The sequence below is a fragment of the Ceratosolen solmsi genome, unplaced genomic scaffold (genome assembly GCF_000503995.2).
Source record: "Ceratosolen solmsi marchali unplaced genomic scaffold, CerSol_1.0 scaffold7, whole genome shotgun sequence".
Classification (NCBI taxonomy): domain Eukaryota; kingdom Metazoa; phylum Arthropoda; class Insecta; order Hymenoptera; family Agaonidae; genus Ceratosolen; species Ceratosolen solmsi.
In genome coordinates this window covers 9,491,156-9,513,574 of record NW_011948413.1, presented here as the reverse complement: position 1 = coordinate 9,513,574, position 22,419 = coordinate 9,491,156, and the positions used below count along the sequence as shown (strand labels likewise).

Genomic DNA, 22,419 nt, shown 5'->3' with positions numbered 1-22,419 from the left:
ATTTTAAGTGCGTTATATTTAATTATGTCATATTTTTTAAATAATAATAATAATTGGTTTCTCTTTCGTATTGCCAAAAAAATTAGTTGGGAAAAAAAATGTGAAATTGAAGGGACGAAAATAGGAGTGTTAATCTTCCTTTGTTGCATTTGTTTTAATGCAAAGAAACATCCACTTTCATTTTTCGCGAATTAAGAAGTTAATGTTGATTAACGAAAAGTACTAATATTCGGCTTAGGCAGCGAGAAAAAAATTACGAATATGGCCCTAAATTAATAAGTTTGTTCAACATCATTTTTGTACAAAATTTCAGGATCATGTTTCATGAGAGGCAGGGAAGAGTGATTGTATATTTGTGTGTAAGGGAGCAAGAGAAAGTAGTCGGCTGTACAGTGTTACGTAATTACTTGCAAATCTGTGGATTTGAGGAAGAAAAGATGATCGAAATGGGAAATTATTACTATGATAATATATTTTTCATTTTCCCTCACTTCCATTCCTGATCGGACAAACCCTGTTTCGCTATTTGCTTGGCGGAGCTCATTGTTTATTATAAATAAATAGCGAAAAGCTGGAGCGCGTACGACGCCACGTGTACATATGTAGTATTCATTCATTATTTCGTGAGTCAATAGTTGAATTATTAAAGCGAAGACAAAAAGTATAGGGATATGAAAACAAGAGGAGGGATAGAGAGTTTAAAAAGGAGGAAGATGATCCTTCGACAGATCACATTTTTCTATATAGATACATTCGGGATGCGTGTATTTTTTATAGGTGGAAGAGTGAGAGAGGGACAAAATAAATAAATGAGTGTTAAAAAGAGCGCCGCATCGTCGGTGCCTTTTTTCGCAGATATTAGAGGATATTATTAAAAGAGGAGCCATAATTTGCAATGGCTTTTTATAAATAAAATATAGTGCATTTGTAAACAATTAACGATCGTTTCTATCCACTTTATTTATAATAATTTAACGTACATATACGAAAGTTATTACGCCGTTCCTCTTACCTTCTTTATACTTATTTTCTCCCTTGTAACATATACTATTTATCTCTCTTGTTTCATCTGGCACTTATTAATTTATATAATGCCAAGTGATAATGGTGACGTATATTTTTTGTTTTCGTTCAAGCGTTTGCACGTTTCGTCCTCCGGGAGTTGTAAGATCGGACACGAGCAGTCTCACAATTAATGGTGACCGTCTCATTGTAATGCATGAGGAAGTAAGGATGTATTGGAGATACATTCTTTAAATTTTTTCGGGGGAAAATGCAGTCGGGTCGACTATTGTTTCACAAACTCAACTAAAATGGGGTGTGCTATTAGGAAATAGCAGTACTTCGATTAAGTCCATTTACTGTGGCGAAAGCATCGCCTCGAGTGTTTTCTTTGATGGATACGTGCGCATGATGCGACAAAAACTAGATAAAATATTACCGGCAAAGGGTGATAGAGATTTAAAAGCAAATATTTCGGGCGCGGGCCGATAAAATTACGTGAGCCTTCTACTTGCTAAAGTGTATTAAAGGAAAATGACAAATTATACTTTCGCTGTGTTATGAGATAAGAAAAAAGACGATTTAGGGTGAACTTGAAAAAAAAAAAAAAAAAAAAAAAAAATTGCGGTGCGCAATATGATAGTAATAACAAATAAATGTGTGCCTGGTGTAACGAGCGAGTGTACGTGAGTGCGTGCTTGTGTGTATGGTGAAATGAATGAGTAAACGAGTAATTTGGGGGAGGGGGGCCACGAATATTCAAACAATATTATAAATATACATAGGATGAAAGAGAAAAATGTTGACTGTGACTGCAATCATATACCGAGGGATAAATAAGAGAGCAATGAAGTTTGAAATGGAGAAAATTCAGAGTTATCACTTTTGCATGACTTTAACATATGCGGCGTGCGAGAAAACATGAAATTGAGGAGGTATAAGAGCATTGTATTGTATTAATCTAATTGATAATTGCTGAAATGAATAATGGCTGCTTAAAAATAATATGGAAATTCAAGTATTTTAATGTTTTGTTGCAACTTACAAAGTTTGTGAAAATTTATCGCGAGGCAATTATTATAAAGGAGAATTGTCGCGTTTCCTTTATCAGCAGCCATTAATTAATCGTTTGGAAGTTTCAGCCAGTGTTGATTAGTAACGTTGATTGTTCACGTGTTTGCCTCATATTAAAAGGTGAAAAAAAGGAGCAGATGAATTGAGGTACAAAGAGAGACAGACAGAGAGAGAGAGAGTGTGTGTGTGTGTGTGTGTGTGTGTTTGTTTGTTTGTGTTTGTGTGAGAGGGTGAGAGTGAGTGAGTGAGTGAGAGAGAGAGAGAGAGAGAGGACGGCAAATGAGAGCATGTGAGTGCGAGCGAATGGGTGAGTAATAGGACGAATAAATGGGAAGGTAAAGGAACGAATGAGCGTGCGATTGAGACAGTGAACAATGAAAATTTGAGCGTACGAGAAGCCAGGAAGATGATAAGTCGTATTGACGCGAGAATTATGACAGTTTATTTATTTATATACCGATGTACACATAGAATATGAAAATTGTGTGGTCTCTTAGCTTTTATTTGTACCGTGTATAAAAAAAATTTCTTTCGTCCGCGTATCATATCGCAAATATAATAATATTAATTGTATTTACGAAATTAGAGAACCGGTAGAGACAATAACGGTTTGTGCTGTGCAGTTGAAAAGCTCGATCGATACTTAACTCGGTTAAGCTAGTCTAACTCTTTTTCAACCACTCTTAAGCCTTGATAATTGTTGAAACACGCACAAATTGCTTTTTACCGGACCGAATACGTTCCGATGTGTTCTTTTATTTAACGCTCAGTAATTTCATATTTAAGTATATATGTTTTGTATTTACTTTTTCTTGTTTTTAAAATAGCCATGACTTAACGTTTTTCTTACGAAAACATGAGGGAGAAAAAAAAATAATATTAATGACAATTGTGTAAAATTATAATGTTAAAGTTGCGAATGATATTTATGTTAATCGAAAAAATAGAAAAAATATTAAAACATCGAACAATCTGAGAGCATTCGGCACAATCTATCTCTGTCTTTTGTCTTTTTCGCGTCGAGCAGCGACATAACTCTCGCACGTTCGCCGAATATTCAAGTAAGTAAAGTTAATGAATAAATAATAATAATAATAATAATAAAACAAAACAAAACAAAACAAAAACACAGAAAAAAAATTAAAAAAAAAAAAAAAAGAAAGTAAGTTCATTGTGAGGAAAGAAAGATGCAAACGGTTCCCGCATGAAAGGAAAGCATAGGGTTATTGGGGACGTTTAGGGGGGCAGGGAAAAGTGCGTTTCAAAGCGGAACGGTGACGTACCATTCTGTCGGTCTTTTATTAGTAATTAAATATTTACACCCTACGTTAGTTGACAAGACGTGAAGAATACGAAAAGGAAAGAAGATAAAAAAAAATTAGATGAAGCTACGAATCGCTGTACGCTGTACACGTGTATTGGAAAGAAAATAAAGAGAGGTATCTCGATAAATGATGCCGATTATGGCTTTCATGAAACAAAATTGTAAATTTTTTTTTTATGCCCATTGAAACCTAAATCCTCTACCCTTCATCTCCATTCATTATCTTTCGTCATTATTATGCAAAATATTTTAATCATATTTTGCAATGTATATTTATTTTCTGGAATGATGTCTTGATCATTTCTATCTGTGATATTTATACAATTGTAAAAATGTGACGGCTAACTCGCCCTTTCTTCATATTAATATTAATTATTCATAAAAAAATTTTTCACAATCGTATGTTTACTTATAAAACATTTTTTTTTTTTTTTTTTTTTTTTTTTTTTTTTTTTCGTTCGTCAAATGAAACATTTTTGTTATTAATATTAAATGCAGATAGCACGTCGCTCGTAATTAGGGCTTGAAATTATTATATAATGTATGGATATTAAAAATAAAGCAAGACTAATTGTCGTATAGTAATGAAATATTTTCATTATATTATAAATAATTATATTACAAATATGCTTTTGAGATGGTTAACTTTCAAATAGCAATAATGAAAAATAATAATTTATTTCGCACATCTAAGTAGGAAAAATTCAAACAACAATATAAATAAATCTATTGAAGTACACGACGACACCAGTTAAAAAGCAAATAACATAAAAATTTGATGATAATAATACAAATAATAATAATCTATGGTATATATTGTGAGTTGTAAATAATTTCATAAAAGTATATATATATATATATATATTTTTTTTTTTTTAAATTCTTATAAATTAAATTTCTATAGCAAACGATTCAATTAATAATAAAATTTTCTTTATAATTTTTATGATTAGTATTTGCCCTTAAAACGGTGTATGAAAACATTTATTTCGATTTTTTAAGGCGATTTATAAAGTATGCTTGTATCATTGTTGTTATATTTTAAAAATCTAACGCTCGAACGTCTAATTTATTGAATATATATTTAAATGTAGTTTTATTTTTTTTTTTTTCATGACGAAGTAGAGTGCAATCGGTTATAAAAACAATTCTGCAAGCAAATTTAGAACCATTAGAATAGAATCTTAACAACAACATATATCCTTATGGATTATAGAACGAAGATAAGAATTTATCGAGCATTTTCATTAAATATAAATTATTTTCGATTAAGCACATTAAGGCAAATTCCGCTATGCCAAAAATATTCATTCGCTTAGCCAACAATTATGACAAACAATGTTGACATTTATAAATATAAGTGAATATAATATATAGTCATAGAAGCACTTTATGGACATTTAAATTTATATTAAGACTGTCTAATGATAAACTTTTACAGATGTTTCCAAATAAATATCCAGCATCGCGCAATAAGAACATTAAGTTTCGTAAAAAATTTAATGTTAAAAACTTACCCAATAAATGCCATTTTTTATCATAGCATTTAAATTTTCATTTTAAAATGAGTTTTGCTTTGCAGCTTAAATTCACTCACGCGCAATGAATTATATTTATAACTTGAAAATATTATTTTTCGATAAATTAAATAATGATTAGCAAGTGATTGGGGGAATTGAAAAATAACGAGAAATAAACCACGTTTAATGATATATTTCCATTCAATTTCTACTTGTCACTTACATTTCTAAAGTAAATCTTTATCTAACACTAATTACAATATAAAACCGTTTTAATTCTTAGGCTCGAAGCGATCATTTAGTTAAAAACAATTTGCATATTTTTTATGAATTTGTCTCACTACTGTTTCCCTGTCTCCTTTTTTTTTTTTTTTTTTTTTTTTTTTTTTTGTAAATATAAGATTTAAAAGTATGATTTTTCCATTACAAAGTAGAGTGCGATTTTATAAAAAAAAAAAAAAAAAAAAAAAAAAAAAAAAAAAAAAAAAAAAAAAATTAGTAAGGTTGGTTTTGTAAAGCATAGCATGTAAAAATAATATTAATTTTATCTAAATTTTTAAATCTATAATATACAATGTTAAACTAAATATATTATCAAGTAATATACTAAATATATTCGTTCACTCAATTCTGACGCAAATCAACAGCATTTACATGCTTTTCAACTAAATAAAAACAACAAAAATAAACATTTAACTGTGCAATATTAAAATATTTTTATTGCATAAAATATAAACACTACCTGGTCATTAGTTTTCGATAAAAATGTATGCAAGAAATATTTGCATACTTTATAATTTCTTTTCAAATTATAAATCCTCAATCGTATAAACAAAACCAATAAGTTGCAAAGTTAAAACATTCATTAAAATTATCATTGATTTTGTTGAAATTTTAAACAATTTTCTGCAGCTTCCATCGGCATCGATTAATTCAAATACACTCATAAATTAGACTCTTCTTTTTTTCTTTTTTTCTTTTTTTGTTTGTTTGTTTGTTGTTTTTTTTTTCTTTTTTTGATAATAATTATATTGATTAATAATGGCACTTATCGAATGATTATTTCTTAATTATATATATATATATATATATATATCTCGGAATGTACAAAGTCGAAGTAAAGTATTTGTAAATGGCTGTAGAATAACCTTGCTTTTCCAATGGAAATTTAACCCATAGCATCTTGAAAGTTTATTATTTGTTTGTTATAACTGAGAAGGTAAGGCTAGTAAATTTCATCACTTTACGTTTATTCAATATGACATGAGTTCCTATAACGATGAATCTTCTTACTCTCTTATAATCTCGCTATCTAAAATCCTAATTGCTATATCCCAGTCCATTTATTATGTTTGGTGTTATTTATTCTAATGCTTGTTTTTTGATTTTGTTTTTATAAAATCCTTTCATATGTTAAAGTTTACTTTGCAAAGAAATAGAGGTTGGATAAGCGTTTGTTGGATTTTCAAACGATAAAGCATCAACGATCAATTATTGCATATTTCCATACGGCAGAGAATCGAGACGATTATGATTTAACCGATAATTTCATCGATTGTATTAGCGAACGGAGCACCGAATTTATGAATAAATCTTAGATAATTTCTTGCATCTCGCCTTTTAAATTCCTCCCTCCTCTGTGTGTTGTGCGCGTATATTCGCGGGCGAGTTCCCTGTTCACCCACACATGCCTCGCTCTTATATCGACGTCAAAATTAATGTGCGTCTGCGCGTAATTTGAAAAAGGTTCGAGACGTCCCTTGGCGGGTACTCGTGAACGTCGATGTCATTTGTTCCATGGACGGCTTTCTCCCCGTCGCCCGCCCGCCCGATTATCGAGTTGAGGAGTTCGACGGTGCAATGTCCGCGGAGTGTGCGGACCGCCGGGGACGTAAAAGAAGCGTCGGCCAGAAAATAGCGTAAGATGGAATAATTGGGATTGTCGGGCGCGTAATGGGCATTGGTAATAGGGGGACCTCGGGGTTGGCCGGAGAAGCTCGGCGACGTAGGCGCCAGCTGGTTAGACTCGACTCGTTGTCTAGCGATATGCGTTGGACCAATAGCGTGGGACCACGAACGCGATGGCGCGTCGCACTCGGGCCGCGGATGAGTTTGGCGAGGACGACGACGGCAGTGGCGGAGCACACGATCGAGGACGGCTCCGTTGTTATCGTGCATGTCTCGTGGTTTCCCTGTGTTGGACTCGATTGGAGGCGCTACGAGGTCGAGCCCGTCTCTTAGGGGCTGGTGATTTTAAGTGACGCGAGAGAGCTTGGCTATCGAGCGATCGAGGAAGAGGGAAGACTGCCACGGGGCCTCGTCGTCATGTATCGTTGCGGACTGCTGCTCGTCCTGCTAAACTTTAGTCACGATGGTGAGTAGTCGGTCGGGTGACAGGGAGGCGAGCGTCAGCGGATCCTTACAGACGAGTGGTTGGAGCGTGCGGGAGAGGCTCGCTCGATCTATTTACACTCCGTGTCGTTTTAACCTCAATTTCAGTGACCGCCAGTACGTCCAAGGGATTGGATAAGCTGCTGGAACTAGGCACGGATTTCTTGTCGTCCGGTCGATATCAGGATGCCTTGTCGTCCTTTCACGAGGCCGTTGGTATGTCACTCTTTCTCCGGGCATTTGTCGAGCTTGTATACGCGATAACGAGTGGACGTTTCATTTGTTTCTAGAGGGTGATCCTAACAATTACTTGACCTACTATAAGAGAGGAACCGTTTATTTGGCCTTGGGGAAGGCTAAGCAAGCGCTGTCTGATTTCGATAGGGTCTTGGACCTGAAGCCAGATTTTACTGTCGCGAGGATTCAGCGTGGCCAGGTGCACTTGAAGCACGGAGAGCTAGAGCTCGCGGAAGACGATTTTACAAATGCCGTGAGTAATTTTTATCGCCTTTGTTTAACTATGTGGATAGTGTTTTGATTCTGTTCTGATTAGTTTCCTTTGGATGAAATGCCATAGAGTTAGCGTAATGCTATTTGTTACCCGATTTGTCTCTTTCAATGTCATTCGTTGGAAAAATTTAGTGTAAATTTATGTACAAATTTATTATAACAGCAATGTTTTTAACTATTCGTATGTAACAAACTATATTATTAAAAGCTTAAATTATGAAAAGTATAAATTTGACAGTAGGTAGAAATAAAATGTCGAGCTTGAGGTGTTGAGTTTACGGAACGGCCATATATTTCCAGAATAGCCATATATTATATAATAGGAATATTAGTGCTAATAAATTTTATAATCCTCAGCTTGTTGTATACCCTGATCACGAGGATGCTTCTAACGGTATTCATAGACTAAGATTAGCTAGAGAGCAAATAAATTCTGCGAAAGAATTGTATAGAAGCGGCGACTACGAATTGACAATATCACTCTTAACGCAAGTCATTGAGATATGTTCGTGGTCGGCAGATCTTAGAAAATTAAGGGCTAAATGCCGAATACAAACAAAAGACTATGCTGGGGCAGTGTCGGATATCAGATCTACAACAAAGCTTACTGCGGATAATACAGAAGGGTATTATGAATTAGCAAATATATTATATCAACTTGGACAAGTTCAGGATTCTTTAAAGTTAGTATCGATGCATTTTTATAATTTTAATTCGAATAGTCCGATACAATTCATTGATTAACAAAAATTACATTTTCTCTGCAGGGAAATTAGAGAATGTTTAAAATTAGATCCGGAACATAGCAAATGTTTTCCATTTTACAAGAAAGTTAAGAAATTAGCAAAATTTATGGAAGATGCGGAAGCAGCTGTGGAATCAAATGACTTACAAACTTGTATTGAAAAATCAAATCGTATACTTAAGCAAGAATTGTCTATAGATAATGTGAGGATAACTGCATTACGGTTACTTTGTAAATGTCATACTGCCAGTTCAGATCAGGAATTGGCTATAAAAAATTGTCAGGCAGTATTAGAGATTCAACGAGATCCTGAAACTTTATGCGATAGCGCTGAGGCATATTTGGCAAGTGATATGTTCGACGATGGTAAGCATTTACTATTTATCCTTACTTTATCCAAAATTTATTTATGCAGACCTGGAGTGTTAATGAAGTTGGATTATCCATTGAAAAGTGTCTTTCTCGAGTAATCCAAATGCCAAATTATCAGATACAATAGGTTGCAATTAATATTTAATGCTAATAATAATAGATGGATTTTCTAATGTAAAAGAAAAAAAAAGAAAAGAAATAGTAATTTTTAATCTAATGCATTTTGTTTAGTATTGTATAAAGAACTTTTATTCAATTTCAACTGGTTTAGAAATTTATAATGAAAATAATTTGTTTACTTATTATGCGATAATCCATAAATTCTGACTACATTTCTTATTTGTAGTCTCCTTATTATTATTTTTCAATTCAATTACTTTCAAAAAGTTTTTGAATCCTCTTTGTTCAAAGTCATTTACAATGAAATAATAATATTTGCATAAATGTCACATTACCTAATTTTTTTTTATTAAAATTCATAATTATAATTTTGAATTTTTTTTTTCTGTACATATATTTAATAGACTTATTAACAACTTTGGAAATACAATATACATGATCATTGAGACAACATAAAAATAAAAAGTTTTTTCCAAGTTGATTGTTTATTTTAAAAGAGCCAGAGACAAATTTGTAAATGTGAAAACAATTAAAATCATTTACACCTTAATGTAAACAATCTTGAATTGTATGTGTATGGGCGCGCCTGCGCGTTTCTATGAGTTTATTTTTACAATCGAAAGATTATTATAGCTATTTTTACTTTATAAATCATAAAATTATCATAAAATATATAGATGTGAATAGTAACAATGAATTGATCGACAAAATATGGTCGAATTGATATGAGCAAATGATGTTGTTAATAATATAAATGCCTTTTATATATTGATTTATACCTAGTTATTTTCATATTAGTAACTATAAAAATAATAATCAATTGGTGTAAATTGTTAGTATATATTTTATTTTATATGAATGTAATGCTGGCAAATTTTTTTATATACTGAGGGTAATATTGCGTAGTTAATATTCTACAGCTTGTGAGATACTTGTGAAATTATTTGAAAAAAATTTTAATTTAAAATTTCCGACATAAAGTCGTGACAAATATTAATGATAGATTATCCTTTAATTTCTAGCTATACAGGACTATAAGGATGCATTGGAGATCGATGCACAATTTCAGCGCGCAAAGCAGGGCTTGCAAAAAGCTCAGCAGCGACAGAAGGTATCAGAGGCACGAGACTATTACAAAATTCTAAATGTTCCGCGAACAGCAAAGAAGCAACAAATCATCAAGGCGTACAGGAAAGCTGCGCAAAAGTGGCATCCTGACAATTTCCCAGATGAGGACGAGAAAAAACGTGCTCAGAAAATGTTTATTGACATAGCGGCTGCGAAGGAAGTTCTTACGGACGATGAGAAGCGTGCCAAGTTTGATCGTGGCGAGGATCCGCTTGATCCTGAGTCCGGCAAGCAGGGCCACGGCTTTAATCCCTTCCACGAGTTTCACCACTTCCAGGGTTCGCCCTTCCAATTCAAGTTCCACTTTAATTAAAAACTCTGGTGATTTTATTTTTTTCAAACTACAGTAACATTATTTCATATACATTTTCAATATTACGAAAATTCAAAAGGAGCTGCTCCTGCTAGGAGTGAAAAATTGCTTTGTAAAAGTTTTCATCGACATCGATATTTTTATTTAAAAAGTGATCTTGATATCTTGGTAATCTTGAGTTCTGATTGAAAGTTCCTGTTCATTATCGATTTGCAAAATACCGCTTCAGAATATTTATTTATATTTGTATTTAATATACTATGTGATTATAATCATAAAATCAGAACAGTAAAAAAATGTGCGGATGTAAGAAACTTTACTTTTTATAATTTGTGCAAGAGAAATATTTCCTTAATTTTTGTTTAGCCGCATAGTAATGTAGAAAAAGGTTTTATCTAGTTAGGTTTATTAAATAGCTCGTCAAATCTGCGATTTCGTATAATTTTAACATTTTTAATTGTTGAAATTGACATAATATTTTAATAGTTAACATCGTTATTAGAAATATGCAAATTTCATTGCAACTTTATACATTTACATAATACAGCTTTTCAGAAAATGTTAACAGAAATCACATTATAAAGGGTTTTAAATTTAGTGTATGAAATCATACTGAGGTTTGACACAATTCGATATTTTCTTTATAAGAACAATAAAATTTATTAAATCTTTATATTTAGAAACTGCTACTTCCTTTATCCTATAGTATAAAATTATGACGATGTGTATATGATTATTATATATCAAAATTGAAAAAAAAAAACGGCAGAAAATTAGTTTTGTATATTAAATTATGACATGGTGGTAACAGGTGTGTTGTTATATTTACCGATCAATGAAAATTGACCAATTGCTTTTTAAATAATAAAACAGGGTTTTTACCAACAACTAGCATTCTGAATATATTTTTAGTCCACAGATGATACGTATGAGAATTTGAGGGTATGGATATAAATTTTAAGAGCAAACTCGAAAAATATTTTTTAAAATCACCAGAGTTGTATTGTTAATTAGGTCGATCAATGCACGTTTTGCTGCTTAAAAATACAAGGAGCTCGAAGAAAAAGTAACGTTATTCTTAAAATGACTGAAAAATAAATTACAGCCAGATTACAGCCCGTGTCTTTTCACGTTCCAAACAACAAAATAAGTGGTGCGATTTTTTTTTTTTATTCTTGTTTCTCTCCGTTTGTTATTAATTTCGGCCCAATACGTAATGAAAAAAAAAAAAAAAAAAATGCCGAAAAAATTATACATACTTCCACGTGAATTAAGCGATTGAATATTTAAGACGTAGGTATCTGTATAATTTACATCATTGTGAAACTATGAATCTTGGACGTCGGGTATGGGTAAACTAATTTTTGTTTCTTTTGTTTGTAAATTGCTTTCAATCTAACATTCGTATCAGTCCTTTTACCCATATTCGGTGTTGATTTTCTATAAATGAAATAATAAATAATGGACTTATCAAGTGCAGCGTGCGTGTCGTGTACATGCAGTAATTGTATTGCCGATGAGAGCCGTTTACCTTAGTCTGTAACTTATGCGTGTGCCATTGATGGTCTCGATTGCCAAGTACAGACATTATAAGCGAGCATCCGTCCTACATCTTTGCATTCAATATATCCGAGCGAGAGAAGAATTGTAATGAAAAAGACACCAAGGCGAATGAGAGGAATAAAGAAGAGAGGAAGCAGCTTTCAATCAATTATATTGCCATGGAGTTTCTCGATAATACCTTCGATACATCAACTATGATATATAATGTTTAATCCATTGAATGCAACGGAAGTTCTGCCCGCTACGTACTACTCGATCGAGCAATTGTGCTAAAATCATAAAGAAAATGGGACGAAGGTACTTCTTTCCAAGGGATGCATAGAGAAATACATCGAGCGTTAGTGCAATGCCTGCTTCATAAGGTATTCTATTTTGACTTTTTGACTTATTGGCACTGACTTGGTTCGGGCAGACGTCAATTATTATTCAACGTTAAAATCACTGTTGACCATCTTTCTGTGGTTTATTGCTTCTAGAGGAAGTCCGAGATCGTCGTCTTCCGAACAAATCGTAACTGACCGACCGTTATCACGACCTCTAAAATAATTGTATAAATCAATGGAACAGCTCGGCTATTTCAAGGGAACTTGACGACTCGGCGAATTCGCATTCTGACTCTACAGACGAATCATTAAGAACTCGTTGTCTGACTGTATGCATTAACTCGGAAAGTTAATAACTAAATGTTAAAAGAATGAGATGGGATTCGATAAAGGCATTGTAATCAATGTACTTTTCCAGGCCGTCTGTTGAATTCAGCATATTTTTACTGTTAATAGATCGATTGACTAAATGCTGAAAAGATACTGCAAAACGAGCTATAATAATTCGTTTGAATTCCAACTGCATATAGCATAATGTACATAAACATAGTTGGTACTTTGAAATCATCCATTGTCGTATCTAGCTGATATCTTTATTTATATATATATATATATATAAAAAAAAAAAAAAAAAAAAAAAAAAAAAAGAAAAAAAAAAGACAAAAGAAAGAAAAGAAAGTGAAAGGCCGACCTGTTAAAGATCATACGTTAAGAATATTAAAAGTGCTAGCATTAAATTATTCTACTATTGCTCGAGCAAAAAATTGTTTAGGACGTGTTTAAGGAAATGTGTCAAGTGTATCGCATTATTAACAATTGATTTCATTACAAAAGTCATTACTTTCATACTATTAGAATGGGCATTTGACATAATTCTTTCAAGTAATTGCCAGATTTGTTAAATAACAGATCTAATTAAGCAGCATTTTGCTAGCGTAAGTTGTTGGATACTTGGACAAAAATTTATTCTACCACAGAAAATCGACGCTCGTAAGTTCATTACTTCAAATATCCTGATCCGATGAGAGTCCTTTACTGAAAATTGGGCCCAGGAAAACAATCACGTATGGAGTTAAGATTCTCAATGTATTGCATGTACTGTATTACCACACTTCTACATTTATGTATATTTTTCTATGCTACTCTAAGATCTATGATGGCTTCGAAACGGTCGAGGACAATATCATTTTTGTTAATTGAAATATAGAATTAAGATATATAAGACATAAGTACTCCAAGTAATATTTTAAAACAATTACGTTGATAATGCTGAGCATATCTATAAACTTATTCAATTACTAACGTCCGAGGCAAATGAGATTATAATAAGCAAATCTTGATTCACAGCCTTTTTAATCTTCGAAGTATTGTATCCACGAGTAATTAGATGCTGGAGACGACTTTTGTTAATATGGTTTACAAGAGCTTTATTATTTAAAGATTTTGATGAAATAAAGAATGGAGAGAGATCTACAGAGTTTGATTGGTATTAGAAACAATTGGATGAGATATATAATCCAACGTTTATGGTGTGACTGTTTTTAAGAATACTTTGTTGGCAAACCTTAATAAATATTACTTGTAATCAAAACGTTCTAACAATTGTTTAAGAATATATGTATATATATATATATATACATATATATATATATATATATATATATATATATATACATGTGAATTATTTATACGAAAATTAAGCGACTAGTGACTTATTGTTAAATATATGTATTATATTGTTTTTGGATTTACAAGTGTATATACCATAATTCATATACTTTCATACGAAATAACATTAGTTTATTTTTCATTTTTCGATTTTTTTAATTTATTTTTTTTTGACTTTGACCTTTTTGACCTTTTTGACTTCTTTGGCTTTTTATACCCTAACTTGGCGAAAGGACCCAATTTATGTCTCACCATATATCCTCTCCAAACAGCTTGGATCACTGTTGCCCAGTCGTTTATAGTTTTCCAGTATTCTATTTTTTCATTCTCTCTATTCTTTTCCTCTAAATCTTTATCTACGACTATCTGCCTTTCGTCGTATAATTTGCGTGATTCTAAGAGAAATGTATTTATTTCTTTAATATTGTCCTATAAGAAGGAAAGAGTCATACAGTAAGGATGTATAATAATATATTTTTATTATTTTATAATTCTAAAAATTTGATTACTTTTATATGAATAAAAATGATAAACCAATTTAATGTGTGATTTTGTTACCGATTTTGTTACAACAGTTTGATAAGATTTTATAAAATTTGTAGAGATATTTTTACCTGTGGTAACTGTAGCCTTTTATGATTCATTATTTTGCTAAGTTTATTTGCACAAGTTTGAAATGAAAAGTCAACACGAAAATTATTTTTACAATTTAAATAATAATCGTATAAAAATGAATCTTAAACATCAATCACATATATATATATATTTTTTTCTCTCTATTTTTTGCAAAATAGTTATATTAAATAATTCGATTGCAGCGATGAATGATTATTAACTGAATTGAAATGAAATTGTAATTAAAGTAAAAGTACCTCAACTGCATTGATTTCTATTTGGCGTCTTTCCATTTCATTATTGTATCGATTTGTCCAATCTACGATATCGTTCTCGTATGCATTTATTACCGATTGTCCGTAAATGCGCAATTCATCGGAAACTTTTGCATCAATGGCTCTTGCCTTTTCCAATTTCTTGATCTCATTTCTTACCTCTTCTTCCTGCAGCGATAATCGCATATTTTGCTGTTCTAACTTTGACGTTTCCCATTTTATGATGTAATCTTTACGTAAATAATAATAATTATTTAACATATGATAAAATAAGTGCTGTAGTACATAAATGACATTTACCTAATTTTTCGATGTTGGCGCAATACGAGTTGTCAATATTTTGAGCTAATTCACTTATTTCTTTCAAATACTTCTTTTTATTTATTTCGAAATCTTCTTTGAGATTAATTTGTGAAGATCGTAATTTTGAAACTAAATCCGACCAAATCTTCAAATTTACCTTAAGCTGACTCTCTTTTTCTTTCAATTTAATAATCGTCCCGACTTCGTTTATAAGAAAATCACAACTATTATTGCGTTCAAGCTCGTAAGCGACATTATCAAAAAAATTATAAGCCAAGTCCCTAAGGAATAAATACATTTTTTTTAAGAAAAGAAAATAATTAATATTCATAAACGTGTATTTGCTTTTAGATTTTATTTTTTTAAACAATGAATATTTCATTTATGTTAGTTATGAATTATTTATATTAACAAAAGAGACCAAAAACTAAATATAATCAATACTTCAATATAAAAGAATTAAATTTTGTCGATTATCTGTTTAATAATTTTGAAATATAATAATTATTGGCTATGATTTCTTATATATGAAGTGAAGTTATGTTTTATAATTAAAAATAAATAATCCAATGATAATAGAATAAGAATTTTATGCATTCACTATAGTATTGACAAAAAGTCTGTTTCAAATATGAATCTAATATTTTTACTTCATACCGTTCAATATCGTAACTATTTCCTTCTTAACAGATTAATTTATTAATTTTTCAAATTAACATTTTTGTTATATATAAATATTCATTCGCTTATATATATATATATATATATATATTAAATTACATAATATTTTAAGTGATAATATTTATTAGATATGATCGGATATGTTAAAATACTCGTATTGATGACAAATTTATTATTATGTAATTCACTATTGAAAATTATAAGCTGTGTAATACAGTTACAGCGTAAATGCTTATCATATCAATATCTAAGATGTTGTTTAAGTATTAATCAATAATTATATTTTCATAGTGAAGAGAACGCCAAAGGTTACATATGTAAATATTTATATAATATGTAAAAATATTAAACTTATAAAATTATTTTTACATGGAATCCATGAAAATAATAGGCTGTAATTCAGTTTATGTACACGCGTACTCATAAGTAATATTAATAAATTTGGCAATGTGTTTGGTGAATTTCTATATTATTTGTATTGTGTGTAATATATTAGTGTATGCACATATACGGTATAATTATACAGTATAAAATTACATAAGCGTACCATGCTTTTTCAGTTACTTTATATACTTTCTTTTTTATCTTTTTTTTTTTTTTATTATGAAAAGTTTTTCATTTACAAACTTTGTAAGTTAAAAGTTCAGTTTGTAACCGAATGAGATGATAATACGGAGGAGTGATGGATTATTCACATTCTTCGATTCATTAGCTTTTTTTTTTTATTTTAATATAAAAGAAAATTAACAATCATGTATTATTCGAATTTGCTTCAATAATTTATCTACTCGTCGATATTCTCCCTTTAAAGCCCAAACAAATCAAATACTTTTATTTGTAATGATAAATAAATATTACGTGTGTTTGCATTATTAGCAATAAATGCAGCGGGGAAAAAGAATTTAAAATTTTAATAAACAGTAGTGTAAGATTTGGTGCTCACAGTCCACGACGAGCAGCTCGTAAATTTGCTTTGAATCGTTGAAAATGAATGTTTGCAATGTAAAAAGGACATTTGTAAAAACTCTCGAAGGCAAGATAATGAAGGAGAGCTATGGAACGTGGGGATATGGTAATGAAAATTATACAAGAATATATGAAAGTGCACCAGGGTACCTGTCCCTTAGCAGCTTATCTTGGATGCTGAGCACCACGGGCTCGAGTCCCACATCCTTCCCGAAAAACATCTCCATCTCGTTCTTCTCCGAGCAGCTATTTTTCTTTCTCATGATAATGCGGCTCGGCGGGCCGCTCTTGGTGGTCTGCGAGTCGTTGCTCTTGGGCTTTCTCAAGGTGCCTCGAAGAATCTCGAGGTTCGTCACGGCCTCCTGCAGGATCGCAATGAAGGCTTTGGCTTCGAGCTCGCCGATACACTTCTCACAGGGGAACTTCACGGACATGTTATGAACGGCAATATTGCCCGAGAGATTGTCCGACAAATTTTCATCGCTGACGACCGAGTTCTCTACCATCGTGTTTATCCGCGAGGTCATCGTCGAGCGCTTCTCTGAATCCGTATCCGAGGTGTCCAGTTGCTTTTGCGCGAGCGCCATTCATGGACGGTTTCTCGTGAATGAGATTAATTATGACAAATGCGCATGGGGCGACATTGTGCCCCTATTAAATGGAGATATGTAGAAGTATTAATAAATTATGGATATTAATTTCTGCTTTAATTAGTATTCAATTGTTGATATTTGTATAGCATTGTTGTTCGGTGGGTGCAAGGAGCGATTGAAATTATTTGAAATATTCTATGTGGGATTGTTTGTTAGGAATCAATGAATATATATGAGAAATAGATCGGAGCAACGAATGGTTATATTCTTGAAAAATCAAAGATGCACATTTTCCATCGACTCGGTGATAATTCGTTACATTACTTATTAGTTAACTTAGTTATGCTTCTTATAAGGAAATTTCTTAAGTTTTTACGAAATAGAATTTAATTAAATTGCTTCTTTTAGAAAAGGATCTTAGATAAATAATAGTCCTGTTAAGGCTACGTGAAATTCATTTTTTTTTAATAGATAACCGATAATCAGATTATAAGTCTGTTGTTATATGTGAATTTTAACAAAAAAATTGTCTGAATTGAAGCAAAAACATTATAGCATAGCAAAGTAAATAGAGACTTAAATGTGTTAGTTTAATTTTTGCTTGCAGTTATGATCTAATTAGTCATAAATTACTAATACAGATTGAATATATGTAAAACTATAGGATTGTTATATTTGAAATAAATAATTATTACACCTAATAAAGATTATTTATTGCAATTAAGAAAAAAATAGAAGAAAAACATTGTTAAATAAACGATATTAGTAAATTATGTAGCTACAAACTAGATTTAGTATTGTCATAAAATTACATTATAATATGTTTTTTGTTTAAAAGGAAATATTTTTTTTTAAATGTTGATGGTATTTAAATTTTCTTTATTATAAACATAATGACTCTCTCAAATGAGTTTTTCTTCATATTATAATGTATATATTATATATTTATTATATTTAAATCATATTAGAAAGTTTTTTTTTTTTTTTTTTTTTTTTTTAAAGGAAATATGATGTATAAAGATTTGTGCATATTAGCGTTAATTTTAGGTTAGGTTTTTTTTAAAAATTATCTTCACTTAACTGCCTAAATTATATAGTACTCGAGGAAAAAAAAATGTAGAAAATGTATAAGTATAAAGTACTTGTATATATGTATAGTATATAACTATTACTACTAATATTCCTATTAATATGTTTAAAAGAATAAGTAAAGGCAATTAATTATTTTGGAAAGTAACGTATATATGTGTATGTATATAAAATATATGTTATATTAAAAAGAAATAAATTCTTTCAATCGACAAATGTGAGTATTGTAAAATATAAACGAATGAAAAAAAAAACAAACTATAATATACAAATTAAACTGAAAGTTGTAATAGTTGAGGAAATGATTGATTCATACGCATATGTCGAAATAATATTTCGGTGTTATCTTATCGATGAATGCTTTTTGACTAGAAGGAATTGCATTGTTCTTCTTTGGCTTGGAATTCGAACTGTTTAATAATGGTTGGAGATTTTCCAGGCCAATTTGCCTCCTTATTTCATCTGGTATATTGCCATTGATCGATAATTTAGAGGCTTCGCCATTATTTTCTGACTATGATATTTAATAAATTAAACAACATAATATTTTCAAGTATAAGAATGATAAAATATTACTAGAGGCTCCATTATCGACTGTTCTATTTGTTGTTTTAATTGTATTGTTTATAAATTTGACTTGATAATATATTTTCAAAAGACACCATATTTCGAATGAAGTTACAGCCAATGAATTTTTTGATCGATAGTCACTTTTATTAGTCATCATCGACATAATATACATTTGTGCACATTCTCATTACAAATGCTTACGTAATAATAATTCTTTAAGCATATTAGCTGACTGATTGATGAAATTAATTTTAACAGTGGGATAAAACAGCTGCGATATGATATTACTATTTATAAAATATACTTTTTTACAAGAGAACTGTCGTTTATTTGGTAAGGTAATTATCATCGGTATAATCTCTTGGCAAATTTTTCGTAATATATCACTAAGCGCACTTATTTACTTTTACTATTCTATATAATCCGTATTCACGCTCTTATAAAATTTAATTATTCACCTTATTTCCAATTTGGTGACAAAATGATTTCAACGCTTAATGTATTATATCTAAGAAAATTCATAAAAAAAACCTAAATTAATCATTTAATCATGTTTGTTCAATTCATATATTTTTATAATTTTATACATATTACCTTCCCAATCATATAATTATATATATATATATATATATATAATATTTATATAATTTCCTTCCAATCAAACAAAATGTATTTAAAATATCGCTTTATCGTTCAATAATAATAATAGTAATAATAATAATAATATATATATATATATATATCTATCTATATATATGTGTATGTATAATAGAGTTGAAAGTATATAACTTTGATTTGAAAATATTCTATCTAGTTGAAACAGTATTATATCTGACTATAAGGCATTTACGAGCTTAAGCGTGAACGTTTTATCATTAATCATTTTGATAGTTCTTCGATACATTTTATGCTTTTATACATTATCATCGGAAATATATTTGATTTTCATTATCCCAGAAGTGTCGCGAAACGAATCTCGCCAATAAATAAGTAAAAAAAAAGTAAAGTATAAATTACGTTACGAGAGAATTAACAAGAGGAGGAAAAGAGAAGCATAACGAAAGTGTTAACGAGACGCAGCATAGGTTGAGAATTATCGTTTATATCCCGATTCACCAACAGGGAATTCGATTTTCGCTCGCGTTTGTCGACGCGATGTTGTAATCTGGTGGCACAGGCACACTCTATTTAATTGCGTGACGCGTCCGACGATGCGATGGCGCATTTGTGCTTTTCCTCTTCGTCGCATGAAAATACTTGGCGGTAAAATGTTTCCTCGGTCTCCCGTTTTTCTTGGTGAGCGACGCGCCCCGGAGGCACATTACACGGCTAATCCGTGACAATCGACTAGCGTTCCGCATCGTAATTATCGCGAATCGCGAATCGCTAATCGTCTTCACTTAGTCTGATGAAAAAATTATGGATTCTCCGCGGTAGGGGAAACGGCCTCTCGCATTCTTCTTACCTTCTCTCATCGCCAGTCAATCGCTCACTAATAACGCGCGACCACCGATTACTCAATGCTTACATCTGATTTTTCTTTCATTTCGCCTTATCATTGTTAAGCGCTCGACGAAAGAAGGACCTTCGGTTCTCATAATTCGCGCTCGCGAAGGAAAAGCAGCGCTAGCAGCTTTTTTTTTTTTTTTTTTTTTTTTTTTTTTTAATCCGTCGGTACTTTGTTACTTGGCGCGCTGTTTTAGTTTAGTTTAGCAAAAGTAGCCCTATTACAGCAGCCGAAAATTCATAAAAATCATTAACTTTCGCCGAATGTTCGAAGGCTATTTTACAACAATTCCTTATTATCTTCGTGTGGCATTAATGAAGTCGCAGGAACAAGTTTGCGCTTGGGGTTAAAAATTTAAAAACGAAACTACAAAATACTTTCTACGTAAACTACGGTTGAACATTTTTTGGCAATAATTGTAGACTAGTTTGTGTTGCTAGAATTCCTGTTGCCACTTAACGCTTAATACATCGGGATAAAATCTCAAATACATATTTCACGAATTGATTTCATAAATAATTATTAAATATTTGCAAATATTTTTGGAGCAACGTGTATGAAACACGGGCAATTGAATGTTCATTATAATCAAATTAATATTTACAAGAATTTCTGAGGGATATGAACAAAACGGAACAAAACAAAACAAAAACAAAAACAAAAACAAAAACAAAAAAAAAACAAAAAAAAAATAAACAAAAAAAAACTTTTAAATAAATACAAAATGTTAATTAATTGAAAGCCAGTAAGGTTTGTATCTACATGTATTCCACGTTATTTGTGTAACATTTTGTAAACCTGGACTTGCAATGTTTTTGATAAGAAAAGCGACACAATTGAGAATTGCCAATAATTGCACCTTTGTCCAAGCATTTCCGATATATTTCAACACATTTTAGCGTTGATGTTGAAAAGATCAAGAGGCGATGGAATTTAAGAATAAAACAATGTTAGCGAGAATAGCGAAATACCTCGGGATTTATCGACTGCGCCTAGTTTCACTGATTGGGACAAAAACATTGCAAACCAGCGTCAAAATATCGGAAAATCGACGGATCGTCCGCTAAAGCGAAAGCCATCGATAAAGGAAAAGGATAGTATAATCGAGTTAGCGGGGAAGCGCGGTGCTCGCCGCGTCCACTACTTCCATTCCGAAAACTTCTCGAAGAAGGGGAGAGCGAGCTGTCGGTGGATCCCCCTCATAATACGAAATATATTTCCTGGGGACGGGTTGGAGCTGGGCAACGGGCAGCTCCGGGTTCCTCTACATGAAGTAGCTGGTGTATTCGTGAGGCATGACGCCTCGGCGCGGGTAGAAAGTGTGGCTGGACGAGTAGCAGAGGAGATTCGTAATGGAGCTCATGTAGATGTCGGCGAAGCGGAAGAGCCGCCGGGAGAAGTAAGTAGGGTTATGGTAGGTCCGGAACACCGAGCCGAATTGCTCATTGAACACGCGTTTGATCTCGTTGCGCAGCCGGTCACGTTCCTTTATCCATTCGGCAAGCTCCGCCTCGGCTTCGGGCCCGTTCACGTTCTGGTGGTCCTCGATCAGGCCCGTTAGCATCTGTAGCCAATTGGCGTTCTCCTTGAACTTCCGCTGGTTGAGCGTCTCGATCTCGTGCTGAGGACGAATTCGCAGGTCGTTAGACAACTTGTGACCGACGCGTCGTCGCGGGCGAAAGCCCGAGTAATTTTGTTCTCATCGTCATATCCTCTCTCTCTCTCTCTCTCTCTCTCTCTCTCTCTCTCTCTCTCTCTCTCTCTCAC

General features: G+C 31.8%; 3 protein-coding genes across 3 annotated transcripts in view; 1 reads left to right on the top strand and 2 right to left on the bottom strand.

Annotated features, from left to right (window-relative positions):
* Positions 1 to 6,919: 6,919 nt before the first annotated feature.
* P58IPK (dnaJ homolog subfamily C member P58IPK) lies at positions 6,920 to 11,169 on the top strand. The gene is made up of 6 exons (XM_011506147.1): positions 6,920 to 7,294; positions 7,420 to 7,527; positions 7,602 to 7,801; positions 8,179 to 8,504; positions 8,589 to 8,932; positions 10,081 to 11,169. The coding sequence occupies exons 1-6, from the start codon at positions 7,246 to 7,248 to the stop codon at positions 10,497 to 10,499; spliced, it is 1,446 nt and encodes a 481-aa protein (XP_011504449.1). The 5' UTR covers positions 6,920 to 7,245; the 3' UTR covers positions 10,500 to 11,169.
* A 2,932-nt stretch (positions 11,170 to 14,101) lies between these two features.
* LOC105367440 (IQ domain-containing protein D-like) lies at positions 14,102 to 17,544 on the bottom strand. Its single transcript, XM_011506146.1, has 4 exons — positions 17,044 to 17,544; positions 15,244 to 15,527; positions 14,926 to 15,173; positions 14,102 to 14,482 (listed from the first exon to the last, which is right to left on the bottom strand). The coding sequence occupies exons 1-4, from the start codon at positions 17,478 to 17,480 to the stop codon at positions 14,186 to 14,188; spliced, it is 1,266 nt and encodes a 421-aa protein (XP_011504448.1). The 5' UTR covers positions 17,481 to 17,544; the 3' UTR covers positions 14,102 to 14,185.
* Positions 17,545 to 21,665: 4,121 nt separating this feature from the next.
* Positions 21,666 to 22,419, bottom strand: part of Nt5c (5' nucleotidase C) — a 9,995-nt gene continuing 9,241 nt past the window's right edge. Inside the window, exon 8 of the mRNA XM_011506145.1 lies at positions 21,666 to 22,273. Within this exon, the coding sequence (XP_011504447.1) occupies positions 21,917 to 22,273 (357 nt within the window). The 3' untranslated portion in view covers positions 21,666 to 21,916. The remainder of the gene's footprint in view (positions 22,274 to 22,419) is intronic.